General features: G+C 41.8%; 1 protein-coding gene across 1 annotated transcript in view; it reads right to left on the bottom strand.

Moving 5' to 3' along the window:
* Positions 1-16,154, bottom strand: part of WNT11 (Wnt family member 11) — a 95,547-nt gene that overhangs the window by 28,736 nt on the left and 50,657 nt on the right. The window contains exon 4 of the mRNA XM_075592686.1: positions 41-318. Coding sequence (XP_075448801.1) covers positions 41-318 — 278 coding nt within the window. The remainder of the gene's footprint in view (positions 1-40; positions 319-16,154) is intronic.

The raw sequence follows: 16,154 nt of genomic DNA, 5'->3' as shown, positions 1-16,154 counted from the left end.
ACATATATATCCTATGTAAATAGAGTCAAGTAAATATTACCTGTCTTCCCACTTCACTGTTGTGGAGATGCATCAGTTTATTGGCTTGAGATCCTGCTTTTTTCATTTTCATGGGGGCATCTGAAAATTTGGAGCCCATGAGAAGACCATAGTTGAGGTTGTCAGCGCATCCTCCCCATCGATAACCTGGTCCTGGTGTCTCACCTGGGATGGGGCCGCAGGAACAGCCTGGGATGTCTCCGGTGGTGCAGGCCCTTGCAATGGTGTGACTAATAGTGGCAGCAGACAGAGCATGCACAAAAGCAGATTCCCTGGTTCCTGGAAAACACAAGAGATGTTCTGTTCATTTGTATGTTTCTATGATCCTGGACAAGGGATTTAGGCCCATGTTTACTAAGCTGTAGTATTCCATAAGACACCCGACAACTGAAGAAACCGTATGGCCCATTCAGGCTTTTTACTTTATATAACATGAAATAAGGACAACACATATTCGAGTGTAGTGTGGAAAACCAAAAGAAAATCACCAACATACATCATTCAGACTCCAGAATTCTCTCTCTTTTTTACTTATTTCGTATAGCGCTTTTTTCCCAATGGGACTCAAACTCTTCACAATTACAGTATAGTGCGAGGGAAGCAGCACATACTGTAGGAATTTTACACACAGTCCCTGCTCAGATGAGTTTACAATCTATGTTTTTGGTGCCTAAGGCACAGGGAGATAAAGTAACTTGCCCAAGGTCACAAGGAGCTCACACTGGGAATTTAACCAGGTTCCCCTGCTTCTAACTCCGTGTTATTTCTTACAGAGTCAGTTCCATTGCTCACCGAGCCGCTCTTTCTCCTATAACTCCTATTTCTATATTCTATTTAACTTGCTGCCTAAGGCATGGAATTCAAACACTCTGTAATTCAGAAGAGGGCCTCTTCAGTTACATGTTGTGGGCAAGAAAAACAAGCCAGCAATTGCAACCATGTCACAGTAAATCTAAAAGGCAGGTTTTACACAAACCTTTGCCTTGCCTCATGGGTTCAATGCCCCTGTATATTATTTGCCTGTAACTACCCAGAATCCTTGTCAGAAGTTTATCCAACACGACATGTGACAAGTTGGTGGGTATCTGAACAAGTTCCTCACCCCTACCACATGCAGCATGTTTCATCTGATATCTGACTACAAAAGTCTGTTCATGGTCCCAAGGTTCAACAAACTATCCGGCCGCTCCTCCTTCTCTTACCGTGCACCCCAAAACTGGAACAACCTACCGGAGACTCTCACAGCCGCTACCAGTCTAAGTTCTTTCAAAACTAAAGTCGTCACACATTTTAATCTGGTCTGTAACTGTTACATATGCCTAGAACATACAGGCAGTCCTCGGTTATCCGACGCAATGCGTTACTCAAAATGGTGTCGGATAGCAAAGCATCGTAAAGCGAAACCCGTTTTCCCATAGGAACACTGTTTAAATTAAACGTTCCGTTCCTGAAGGCATTTTTAATGCTAAAATACACAAAATATTTTACTCAAACAATAAGATTATGCTGCACACACATACATTATGATGTAAAGATTCTATTTATTGAATCCAGAACTGTATAATAAAACTGTTAGACATGTTTAAAGGCATAAATACACCACAAAACCTTCACACAGACTGATCTGGATGATTTCTCTGACTGCAGCTTTCTGATTGACATAATGTTGCAACTTTGCAAAGCGTCGTAAGAGCGTCGGATAAGCCATTTCGGCGTCGTAAAACCGGCCATAGGGATGCATTGGACAGCGTCGGATAAGCCATTCGTCGTAAAACGAAGCGTCGTAAAACGAGGACTAACTGTATATTATCTCTTACTGTGCATGCAATGTCTTGTATATAATGTGTAACTGCTCATTTAATGTAACTATGTATTTGTAACTATGTCATCATAACTGTGCCCAGGACATACTTGAATACGAGCGGCAACTCTCAATGTATTACTTCCTGGTAAAACACTTTGTAAATAAATAAAGTACAGCACAAGTACATTAGTCAACTTTCTAAAAACTAAATTGCAAAGATGTTTGCAAAGCAAACCCATATCTCACCACCAAGCTTAACCATATGTTATTTTCTACAAGTTGAATGACAACAATGATCGAAGTGTGATGGTATTAAAACCTATTTATGGCGTACCACATCCTTTAATTAAACACTTGGGGGTCTATGAATCATGACAAAAGTGGTGCAATTCTGAGGCAAAAAAAAATCTGCACCATATGCATCAAACGAGAAAATCTCACTGAACGCAAAAGGATTTGTTTTCTTTGCTAATTACTTTGATACAGAATTGCACCACTTTTTCCATAATACCTATGCACCCTGGAGAATCCCTACGTTTTCATTTACAAACATGCATTTTATTTAATTTTTAGTGAAACAAAAAATTATTTCGGTTATTAGAGCATAGCAATATAATGTAGAATCCTTCCTAAAATAAGGGTCAGAGAGCTTTTCCCCTGCTCTTTGACCCCTGACTGACAGTGCACAGCACTGCAAGGCCTGGTTGGTCAGTTCTACATAGGACAGGGGTGGGCAACTCCAGTCCTCAAAGGCCACCACCAAGGCAGGTTTTCAGGATATCCCTGCTTCAGCACAGATGGCTTTGTCTGAGCCACTGATTGAGCCACCTGTGGTACATAGTTGGTGGCCCTCGGGGACTGGAGTGGATCACCCCTGACATAAGAAGAAAAGAAGATTTATAGCTTCAGTCCCATTTAAAACCTCCTAGCTGTGCAAGTTCGTATTTTTATTGTTTCCTCTAGATTTATGCACACCCCTACCCTGTCAGAGGACTGACCAGGGGAGGGAAAGGTACATGCAATAAGACAAACAATAAAGTGTAAGGGAATTAACACAAGGTTTCAATACACATGGTTTACATATGCAAAATGAATACATTACTATGAGCAGTATGCTTTGAATATGTTGTACTTTTATTTCTTTAAACAGTCAATCCCATGTACCAGATTAAAACAAAATATGTGAAAGAACTGACCAGTGCAATGGTCTTCATTGGAAAGGTTTAATCGTTCATAATTTAACTATTGTATTACTTTTGAAAAATTAACATGTTTCGCTTTTCTCTGGGAACACTGAGCGTTATCGACTTGTTATGTTGATCTTTGACTCATGATGGCATCATTATTACTTTGCAAACAAAGAACAAAACCAGGAGAACCACGTACCTGTGGTTTTTGCAGACTGTCAAACAGTCTAATCACCAAAAGACTTTAGATAAAAGTTGTAACGAACCAAAAAAAAATATTTGCATATGATGGAAAAGTTCAAACATTTTTTATTTAAATACGCCTTCTCCCATTTTTGTTTTATGACAGATCAATGAACTTCGTTCAACCTCTTAAAGATGACACTGAACTTAGTGTGAACACACAAAACTCTGTATACTTGATTGGATTTGTGTTCTATTATTACAATTTGCTGTACATTTCACATAAAAGATTTCTGCTTGAAATAACATATCTACTGCATTACCTGGACCACACAAACGTCGGGCCATGGACTTACAAGGAATAGGGTCACGACTACAGTGACGGAACCCATTTGTGTCTGGTGGCCTAAGGCAGAGGGGCTCAAATCCACAACTCAAGCCCCTCCAACATGTCAGGTTTTCAGGATATCCCAGCTTCAGCACAGGTAGCTCAATCAGTCCCTGCTTCAGCATGGGTTGCTCAATCAGAGGCCCATGCGAAGACTGAGCCTCTGAATAAGCTACCTGTGCTGAAGCTGGGATATCTTGAGAACCTGGCCTGTTGGGGGGGAGGGGGTTGAGCACCCCTGGCCTAAGGAAGCAGGGAAATGGAGGAATCTGGAAGTCATGAATTTTCTTTACACAACCAGGGCCGCTTTATACATTAGGCCGACTAGGCACAGGGCCTAGGGCCTACGAACCTTTTCGGGCCTACAATATTTCCCTTGAAAAAATACCTAAACAAAAAAAAATTACAAAATAAGAGAAAACAGCAAAAAAAAAATTAAATGCCTTCGAAGTATCGATATCTTTAAATATCGAAACAAAAGTATTGATGCCAAATATCGCTAGTATCGAAAGAAACAAGCAAACAATGAAATTAGCATAAAAATGAGTACAACTATCGGACACACAGGCCTCTAGAAATAAAAGTGCCTAGGGCCGCCGAAGGTCTTAAAACGGCCCTGTAAACAAGTTACATTTGCTTTGCACTGGGGCCACATACGTTATTTCACAATGAATTGCCATTTACCCATGTTCTATTTGGGGTATGTGTGGCTGCAAGCCCATCTTGGAAAAGATGTCAAACAAACGTTCAACAGCTAGAAAAAAAAAAGGTTAAACTGTCTGGGGAAAAAATATTGGGACATGCGCTTTTATTTTATGCTATCTGTAGTACAGTAAGTAGGATATTTTGCTAAGTGTTAGTAGTGAATATTATGGGGGATATTTACCAAAGCCAGATGCTGATCTGGGCCAAAAAGGTGCAAATAATACTGCCAGATCTATCCAATTAAAACAACCTAATTGAAATCTATGGGATTTTTTTTAATTAGAAACGGAGGGGATCTATTTCTCAAAGTCTCCAGCTTGCAAAGTGGGTGGTACTCATGGAAAACCCGCACCCGATTTCTCAAAGACATTGAGGGGGGATTTTCGCACTCAATCTTTATGTATCTGGACATACCGTACTTGAAAACGAGAGCTACCTCTCAACGTCTTTTCTCTAGTAGAATATTTCTTAAATAAAGTTCATGTATGATAGTGTCCAAGTTTGGCTCCATCTGTGTCAGTTTGGCATGCGGTGAGGACAGGAGGAGTTAGGGACGAGTTACATGGCGCTTAGATTACAATGAGCTGTAATCAATTCTGCATCTCTGCCAGTCACTTTTTTTTTTGGAAAAAGCTACCAAGTGTGAAGTGTCGTCAACATTTCTGGCAAACAACTGTCATCACGTGTAGACAACTTTCCTTCATTTGGAAACGCAAAGAGAAAATGGAGTCGTGTGTCAAAACAAACTCCTCTTTGCAGTTTCTTTAAGTTGATAAATCACCTCGAATGCAGTGATTCCCAACTGGGGGTTCAGTAACCTGCAGGGGTACACCTTAAAAATATGTAATGGCGGATCCCGAGCAGTACAGCGGGTTCCTAAACCAGTGTGGTTACTATGCACTTGGTAAGGCCCCAAAACTGGTATAGCTGTTACAGCTCAACCCCCTTATAACGCTGTGCTTGGGGTCCAAAGAATCACATCGCGGTATAAGCGGATCGCATTAGAAATAATGTGCAATTGTATGCATTGTACAATAAAGTATTTAAGATACTAATAATTATGTTGTAAAGTATTCATAAGTACAAAAATTGGGAGCCTTGCTTGCATCGCGTTATAAGCGGATTCTAGTTGTAACGGATCGCGTTATAACGGGGTTGAGCTGTAATTACAGCAGGAGCTTCCAAAGTGGTTCCCCACAATGCTTTGCATCCACTGTGGCAAGGCATTGTGGGGCGGGACTTTAGAAGCTTCTGCAGTGAATGACAGCTATAACCCCCATGCTGTCTGCACACACTGAGGGGCAGTTTGAGGCCTTATTACGCATGTTTCCCCCCATAAGCTCAGGACACCATACTGCCTGTGATCGGTCAAACAGTTTTGTCAGCAATAGTCTGACGAGTAGGCAATACGATTTAATAATTAGGGGTTTAAGCAAAAAATATTTTCTAGCAAGGGGTGCACAGTGTAAAACAAAATCAAAAGTTGGAACCCACTGCTCCAATTAAACTCTTTAAGAAATGGGAGATTTTCTTTTGATAAATCTGAAGTTTTTTCCAGAAGTTTGGCCCCTCTTTTGTAGGTTATAAATGCTAAATTACCATAGTGGAGAATATCCTGCAATGGTGATAGTGTTGACTCAATCCCAAAAATTCACTTAAAAACTTTCTTCATTTGTAGATGAACTATTTCTAACCTGTAGCAGCTAGTTCTGGGATTTCATTCCACTTCATTAGACATTCACTGGCAGTGACACAGAACACGTCATATTATGTTTCAACTAACTCATAACTGTGAAGTTAAAGCGTAGTGAATGATTGAACCCATTACAAAAATATATTGAGATTATTTCATGTATTAATGGAATGGTTAATACTATAAAGTACTGTATGAACAACCACTTTTCCCAACCGCAAAAACCAATGTACTGTATACTTTGGAGTGAGAGGGCAAATAAGGGATGGGGAAAAAAACCATTATAATCTTTATAGGCATGGGCAGTTAAGATGTGGCAGATAATCAAAATGATGGTCCTTGGTGCTTTGCATCACACTATTGTGTTGCAGTTCAATCACTTTATTCATGTACACCCTTTAATCTTAATAACATTATATTAAATGGCCAACATAAAAACAATGCACTACTCTTGGGGCATTTATAAAAAATACCCAATATGTAGGGGGCTATTTATGAACATTTAAAGTTACGTAGCGCATTAATTACGCTAGCACAGGGGTGGCTAACTCCAGTCTTCAAGGGCTGCCAACAGGTCAGGTTTTAAGGATATCCATGCTTCAGTATAGGTGGCTCAGTCTTTAACTGAGCCACCTGTGCTGAAGCAGGGATAGCCAGAAAACCTGACCTGTTGGTGGCCCTTGAGAACTGGAGTTGCCCACCCCTGTGCTATGATCTTAAAAACAGGTAGCGCATGAAACCCTTAGTAAAAAGGTAACTCTTTCTGCTACTTATGGCTGAGGTGAGCATTGTCTAGGTCTGATTGAAAAACATCTACACACACACACACACACACACAAAGGTGTAGTTTAAACCCACATAGATAAAACAAATCTTCACAGAGGTCCTGAAACTCACGTTTTAAACGGAAAAAAAAGAAATAGACACAGAATGTTAGTGTCGTGAAAGAGGGGAAGAAGGGGCATGCATGGAGATGCTATTTATTAAAATGGTAACACAAGTAATGCCAGCGTGGACTTGCCGGTGAAATAAAACACGGAACGTTGCTTCAGCGCAACAAGCATCGGATGAATCTACGCATGGATAGTGACTAAGAAGAATGGGAGGTTCTATAACACACCCCTTACCACGTTGTCAGAGGTGCGTCTAAACACAACCCCTCTCTGCACCCCAACCCCGGGCAATGCACGCTATCTCCCACGCAAGACACAGCAGCAAATAGCGTCACAGGAACACTGCCATTTAAAACACTGCTACTGCATCTTGTTATGAACTAAGGACGGTAACCCAAGGTTAGTAAATCCCACCCATACTCGCTCAAAATGAGGTGCTGATTTTTTCTGTTACCAATGTAGGAAATGTTGCCATTTCCTGGTGAGGTTCTGGAAACCACATCATGAAACCGAATAACAATACCTCCTCCTCCTCCCCGTCAGACCTGCAGTGTTTAATACTAATGAAGAGCAGCTTCCTCAGCAGTTTCACTGGAACGCCCGTTAATTCCTCACCATATATCCTATTCCAAACATTTCCCAGTGTTTGTATTAGTCAGGGCTTTTGTGGTCTTGTGGTATTTTAAGTATAATAAGGTGGTTTGTTTCTAAGTGGAAAGGCTTTACATACTAAAGGGGCTGATTCTACATCCGCCAAAGTGGCAGGTCGGACCGTTTCCAGACGAAATGTCCCATCGACTTCAGTGGAGAATTTAGGCCAAAAACGGCCTCATCGGCAAAAAAAAGAATCGGCCATCAAGGGCTATATTCTATACAGTATATATAGGGGCAAGTGCATGGAACGTTCTCGGACGATTATCCCTATTAAAGTTAGTTTTGATGCATTGCTCTATTTTCTGCTTGCATTTGCATCAAAAGTAACAGCAGTTAGTACGTGTGATGCAAAATGTTAGATAGAAATGTTTATTCCATGTCAAGCTTGCCTCTTTTTTTTAAGCACAAAGATCAAACTAAAGTGATGCCATGAGAGATTCAGAGTTTGATACATTCCATGATAATCTGTGCATCGTGGAACTCCTCCCCAACTCCTCAAATCGCTGAAACAATTAAGCAAAGCGTTGATATATTGACACAAAAAAAAGATGCAGTTTGTGTCAATAGTGCTTCAAATATGCCTTAATATAGCACACCATAACTGGTCGATTCCAGGCCCCCCCAACTAGAACAATGGCCAATTGGGCCACATCTAATAGGTGCTGCTTTCTGATTGGCCGTGACGTCACGTGATAGCATGATCAGTGCTGTATTATAATTGGGGCTTTTTGGGTTGTTCTGTACACCTTGATAAAGGGCATTTTTGCCTGAAACGCGTTGGTGGACCCCTGCTGCGGCCTAGGGGGGACCCTTTTGTCCACTTTTTATGTAATAAATCTATTTTTTTGTTGCTAAAAACCGTGAGCCTCCTTCTGTTACTTTGGGCAGTGAACTGCCTTATTTTTCTACTTGTTCCCCCCAACTAGGGTCACCAGGTGGCTTCTCCAAAAATACTAGACACAATGGTGAAAGGTGCGACGCGCTCGAGACACACACCTCTTTCTTTTCCATGCAGTTTATCCTCTCCTTGGCCCCACCCCTAGGCTCCTGACTCCTTCTCATGATTGGTTGCTGCTGGGTAATTCAGCCAATGAGGATGGAGGAAGCTGCCCAGACCCTTAGCAAAAGCTCTGCTCTCTCCCTGCTTGGCGTAATCCCGTGGACTCCCAAGCCGTCAGGTCACTATGTCCAGAGAGGTAATACCGGACACATACACGTCTCCTTACCTTGTCTTCGGCGGCAAATGACGCTGTGGGGTCATATGACGTCACGTTGCCATGACAATGTGACGTCACATGACCCCACCACGTCATTTGATGGCACATCGCCGAAGACAAGGTAAGGGAAGTTGCAGAGGCCTCATGCGATCCCCTGGCATTTAAATGCCTTGGGGAAGAGTGCGGGGCCTCTGCAACCGCTGCACCCCACCCTGGAGAACCTTGCGCTCCCCCCCCCCTTGGGGGAACCCCTGACCTAGTCTATGGGATTCATTTACCAAAGTCTCCCAGCTGCAAGACCCGATGCACTGTTCTGCTCAATAATAGCACCAGTTTCTACTTGACCCCTAAGTATCCCCTTATGTACCAGTCTCCCAGCTGCCAAACTGGAAGACACATTAGCATAACATTTATCTGACCTGAGATATTTGTATACATAGCCCCTGAAATGCTCTGTGTTTAGGGAACGTCAGAATTCTCACCATCTGCAGAGCTCACATTTTTCAAGCCCAATAATGACATCACAAACTAGCACCCGCTGTTCTCTTTAAATAATAAAAAAAATAAAAAAACACACAATGAAGACCTTTGCTTCAAAACAATGCAATGGCAGCAAGGGGTTAAATCAAAGCACAAGTGGACAAATGTAACCATGACACATTTTTAAATGATTTCACTTCTGGAGTCATTCATCAGCAGCAAAGTTCTAATAAAAACATGTTGGCCATAAACTGCCTTGTTGTACAATGTTCTATTTAGACCAGCTAGAAATACACAACCTTAAAGCAGCAGTCCAAGCTGCCGTTTTTTGTCCCCCTTTGATACAGTGTGTGCATCAATACAATCCACACAATGATAAGTAATTAGCTAAGTTGCCAATCGATCGGGGAACATTCGGGTCGGGGGTTCACTAAATGGCTGTCAGTGCAGCAGAAGAGGACCAAAGATGCAAAGTTTTGAGGGGAAGATCATGTGACCAGGCAGTTACTAGCTACAATTGGTGCACTGCTAGAGAGAGGGCAGGGCTCAAAAAGGGGTGTGCCAGAGCCTGTTTCAGAAGAGGAAGGGGATGTGACTTTGCACATGGTTGCTATAGAAACAAAAATGCGTATTGCATTATAATACATAAAAAAAATGTAATTCAGAGTTGTTTTTTTGTTTTTTAAATGCTACAAGTATTTTCTCATAGTACATAACAGATTTTTTTTTTTTTTTTTTTTTAAAACACACACGTAGGATATTGCTTGGTCTGCAAGCTCACAATCCAGACCCACAATAGTGTATATGTATATATTTATCTGTGTCAATTTTGAGTGATACAGGGAGAGTGACCTCAAGTATTCAGCAGTAAACAAAGAAACCCCAATGCATATCCAATATGACAAATTATTTACTTCATCACTATGTTTTTTCTTCTCATAAGTGTGGTTCATTTAGTTTAATCCTTTAGTACAATTAGACATACACAATCCTGGCAACCCCACATTGGAGATTCTTTGTTTAATGCTATTTAAACCAGCACCACGTAAAAGCAGCACGAGTTCCTTTACTTTGTCCCCACTGCTGGGGGGGGAGGGGTATCAAAGAGACTTATTAACTAAAGTCTCTCGGCTGTAAAACTGGGGCAAAACCAGAGTGACATAATTGTAACAGGTGTATAAAAGGACATTTAGTTTTAATGGGAATCCCTTTCTTTGAGAAATCTGGTGTTATTTTTTTTAACCACTTATGGTCAAATAATGATGATTCATACTGTAAAAAATGAAAAGTATTTTAAATCGGTATTGAAGGTGTGAACGTTTTAATTCACAACTGAATGAAGGGGAAAGAGGGAGGATATCTGGCTGGTTTTTCCACTGTCATAACTTCTGCCTGTCAGAGGGCCAATTAGGACAATGGAAGGGAGAGGGAGAGGCTACTGAACACACAGTAAATCAACCAAAAGGCGGAAGATAAAAAGACACTGAAACAACTGCATCCCAATGTCTTTACCAACATTTCCAGAACAACTTTTACACATGAGTTAAAAATGCGCATTCTTGTCTGATTTCATCAGGGGTGTTTTGTAGGGAAAAGGGGCAAGAACCAATCAATCAATCATCAAGATTAATCATATTAAACATATCTGCTATTTGTTCACCTTGTTCCTACATGGGACTTCATCTCTAAAGAAAGTCGAGATGAATGCCTAAAATGATGACAGAACCATTTTAGATGTTGCTTAAATCTACTAGTTTCAAGTGTCATTAGGTAGGTCGCTTTTATGGTTTTTATTTTGTTTAATATGTTTCTCTAAGACATACACTAAGAGTATTGTGGAAAATCCAGTGCCATCATAAATGCGCACTCTTATTGATTTTGGGGGTCATACTTTGCTATTTCTCCTACTGGACATTATTGTCAAAAAGGGCCTCGTTCAGAAAGCCTCGATAAGGCCCTTATCGAGCACTTATCGACCAAAATGGCTACTCGTATTCAGCAAGCCTCGATAAGTGCTCGATAACAGCCTGTATCGACGCAAAATCTTATGCTCAAAAGAAAATCGCCAATTGAGCGGCGATCAGCCGCTTATCAACCATTTTCGGAAGGATCATAAACTTGCGCAATTCTAGTACCAGCGAGTCGGCTGTCGCCGTCTATCGCAGCCCTAAAAGGCGATCTTCTCCCCAAATCCAATTCACCTCAAAATTTAGGTAAATTGGTGGGGAGATGCCTCGATGAGCTGCGATGTGTCGGGACTTAGAAAAAATCAGGCCCTTTTCCTGCCTCGGATTGATGTCGGGGGTCTCCGGAGCTGATAGCCATTAATATAAGCACTGGAGCCCCCTGGCATGCATCCGATGCAGGAAAAATGCATTTACAGCAACTTCATTACCTTAGCGGTTACTTGCTAAGGCAATGAAGGGGTTAAACACCCATGCCAGGCTTACATTGGCTAGCGAGGGTGGGTGAAGGGGGAATTTGGCCCTTAGTGGCTGTTTAGGCCTTGCGGGGGGGGTTGCGGGGGGACTTAACCCCTTAATTACCTTAGCGGTTAATACCGCTAAGGTAATAAAGGGGTTAACCCAACCACTACCCACCCGCAAGGTCTAGACACCCATCTTAGGGCTAATACCCCCTTCACCCACCCGTGAGGCCTAAGCACCCACCCAGGACTGACTATACCCACCCTGTACCCATTGAGTAGTATAGTGGTACATCATACCCATATAATAATAATATGGGCATGATAAGCCTCTATAGCACTCAATGGGCACCCTAATCACAATACATTAATGCACAAGACACACAATAATAAAACATAACTAAACGCCAAAAAAACATACTTCACTAAATAAAAACAGTAGCCAGCTAATCCAATGAATACAAGCAATAACAACATCAGCAATGAATTAATTAAACCATTCAAACCAATTAGAGCTCAACCTCATTATAGCGAGATCCGCTATAACACGGATCCACTTATAACGCAATTTGAGCATGGACCCCGAATTAAAAAAAAAAAATGCAAAATTTGTTTTTCAATTTTTTTTTTTTTTACATATTTTTTGCACACTGCACACTGCATACACTGCACACACACAGCACACTGCATACACTCACAGGACACTGCACACACTCACATGACACTACATACTCACAGGACACTGCACACTGCATACTCACAGGACACTGCACACACACACACAGCACACTGCACACACTGACTGCACACTGCACACACACACACAGGACACTGCACAACACAGACACTCACAGCACACACACTCACAGGACACTGCACAGCACTCACAGGACACTGCACAGCACTCACACTCACAGGACACTGCACAGCACACACACTCACAGGACACTGCACAGCACACACACTCACAGGACACTGCACAGCACATACACTCACAGGACACTGCACAGCACTCACACTGCACAGCACACACACTCACAGGACACTGTACAGCACACACACTCACAGGACACTGCACAGCACTCACAGGACACTGCACAGCACTCACACTCACAGGACACTGCACAGCACACACACTCACAGGACACTGCACAGCACACACACTCACAGGACACTGCACAGCACATACACTCACAGGACACTGCACAGCACTCACACTGCACAGCACACACACTCACAGGACACTGTACAGCACACACACTCACAGGACACTGCACAGCACACACACTCACAGGACACTGCACAGCACACACTCACAGGACACTGCACAGCACACACACTCACAGGACACTGCACAGCACACACACTCACAGGACACTGCACACACTCTCCTCCCCCCCCCCCCCATATCTCTGGTGTCAGCTGCTATCTCTTAAATCACTCTTGCTCACAGAAGGATAGAATGTCTGTGGTGTAGAGCAGGAGAAGCTATCAGGAACACAGACACACAGACACACAGACACACAGACACACAGACACACAGACACACAGACACACAGACACACAGACACACAGACACCTCTCTTCCTAGACAGGGCAGGCTCCCCCGGAGTGCCTGAAAAGTTTGCGAGTGAGAGCAGGAGAAGCTGCTGTGCGGGTGATCAGTGGACATGTGAGTAAAATTGCCATGGAGATGAGGCTGCAGCCCTGAGCCTAGCACTCTGCAAACACTGCCTGCAGCTCTCTGACTGCTGGAGGGAGGAGGGAGGAGGGAGGAGGGAGGAGGAGGGAGGAGGGAGGAGGAGGGAGGAGGGAGGAGGAGGGAGGAGGAGGAAGGAGGGAGGAGGAGGGAGGAGGACGGATGAGGACCGATGAGGAGGGAGGAGGAGGGAAGGAGGGAGGAGTAGCACATTGCAGCACAGTGCGATGATGCTATCCCAGCTCTCCCCCCTCTGTAGACACGGAACCCCGGGTGCGGCGGCCATTTTAAAATTTGTTTAATTAATTAATTTATTTTATTTAATTAGCGCGACCCCGTTTGTAGCGTGGTCGGATCGGGTGGCCCCCGAGGACCGCGCTATAACGGGGTTAAACTGTAATTCCTAAAACAACTCCGAATTATTTTATAAAGTAACCAATCAACCACATTATTACTAAACCAACTGAAAATTAATAGTAACACTAACCAATCAAACCAATTAATTACTACAACATTCATGAATTAATGTAAACATTAAAATACAAAGAAATAAATTCAAACAATATCTGAAATAGCCATAAAACGCATTAGCTAACATAATACAACATTAACTAAAAACGAACACTAATCCCAAACACTGTATTACCATTAAGCAGGAAAAAAACAAACAATGACATCCACATAAGAAACTGAAATTAAAAAAACCAACAGCAATACCAAGCCAGAAATGCCCCCCAAATATTGTCATAATAATGTATTAATCTGTACCCTAAAGTGGTACAGATTAATATATTATCAGTCAATGTGCCTCCCCCCAAAAAAACAGAAAACACATCCAATGGAAAAACCTGTAAAAAGAGACATTTACAAACATTGAATATCTTACTTACCATTAGAAGCGGTGGCCCTCCGACTCCCGGGGAAACAGAAAGCTCACGTACCTTGGACCTTGGAGGCCTCCAACAGCATCCGATGCCATCCGCCATGAAGATCCGGATCAGGTACCCAAATCTTCTTTTTTCTTTCTTTAATCACCTTCTTCTATCTTCATCTGTCACCATTTCTTGATCTTCTTTATCTTCTATCTTCATCTGTCAATCCAAAAAGCCACATAGTAAATTCCAACTGATGTTGTCTCGTCGTCTTCTTGGGCTCAAATGAGGCGTCACGGCCTTAAATAGGGCTTGTGATGTCATATTTAGCCTCAAAATGGTTAACAGCCACCTGATTGGCTGTTTAAACCATGTTCCGACTTTAATTATTTTTTTTTAAATGACGTCACTTAAAGGGAATGATGCCAGCCAATCAGAATGGCTGTGCTTCATTTGCCTTTAAGATGACGTCACTAAATCCAAGATGGCCGGCGTCACATGGTATTTCAGCCAATCAGAGTGTGGAATTGGTTCCCACGATCTGATTGGCTGAAATACCATGTGACGCCAGCCATCTTGGATTTAGTGACGTCATCTTACAGGCAAATGAAGCACAGCCATTCTGATTGGTTGGCATCATTCCCTTTAAGTGACATCATTTAAAAAAAAAAAATTAAAGTCGGAACATGGTTTTAACAGACAATCAGGTGGCTGTTAACCATTTTGAGGCTAAATGTGACGTCACAAGCCCTATTTAAGGCCGTGACGCCTCATTTGAACCCAAGAAGACGACGAGACAACATCGGTTGGGATTTACCATGTGGCTTTTTGGATTGATAGATGAATATAGAAGATAAAGAAGATCAAGAAATGGTGACAGATGAAGATAGAAGAAGTGATTAAAGAAAGAAAAAAGAAGATTTGGGTACCTGATCCGGATCTTCATGGCGGATGGCATCGGGTGCTGTTGGAGGCCACCAAGGTACGTGAGCTTCCTGTTTCCCCGGGAGTCGGAGGGCCACCGCTTCTAATGGTAAGTAAGATATTCAATGTTTGTAAATGTCTCTTTTTACAGGTTTTTCCATTGGATGTGTTTTCTGTTTTTTTGGGGGGAGGCACATTGACTGATAATATATTAATCTGTACCACTTTAGGGTACAGATTAATACATTATTATGACAATATTTGGGGGGCATTTCTGGCTTGGTATTGCTGTTGGTTTTTTTAATTTCAGTTTCTTATGTGGATGTCATTGTTTTTTCCCTGCTTAATAAATAAATTCAATATTTGCGATTGGTGTTCGTTTTTAGTTAATGTTGTATTATGTTAGCTAATGCGTTTTATGGCTATTTCAGATATTGTTTGAATTTATTTCTTTGTATTTTAATGTTTACATTAATTCATGAATGTTGTAGTAATTAATTGGTTTGATTGTTTATTGTTACTATTAATTTTCAGTAGGTTTAGTAATAATGTGGTTGGATTGGTTACTTTATAATATAATTCGGAGTTGTTTTAGGAATTAATTGTTTTTATTTAGTGAAGTGTTTTTTTTGGAGTTTAGTTATGTTTTATTATTGTGTGTCTTGCGTATTAATGTATTGTAATTAGGGTGCCCATTGAGTTCTATAGAGGCTTATCATGCCCATATTATTATTATATGGGTATAATGTACCACTGTACTACTCAATGGGTACAGGGTGGGTATAGTCAGTAAGGGGTGGGTGCTTAAGCCTCCCGGGTTGTATCGGGTCAGGGTGGGTTAACCCCTTAATGACTATAGTGGTTAGTAACCACTAAGGTGATTAAGGGGTTAGGGGCCATTAGAATGTCTTTATTATGTACTGTATACTGAATATGCTTTCTTGCTACGGAGGACAGAGGGACCTGCTGTTGTGGTAAGTATAACTGTATT

Source organism: Ascaphus truei, chromosome 3 (genome assembly GCF_040206685.1).
Source record: "Ascaphus truei isolate aAscTru1 chromosome 3, aAscTru1.hap1, whole genome shotgun sequence".
NCBI lineage: Eukaryota > Metazoa > Chordata > Amphibia > Anura > Ascaphidae > Ascaphus > Ascaphus truei.
Note: the sequence above shows the minus strand (reverse complement) of the source record. Positions and strands in the feature narration are given on the sequence as shown.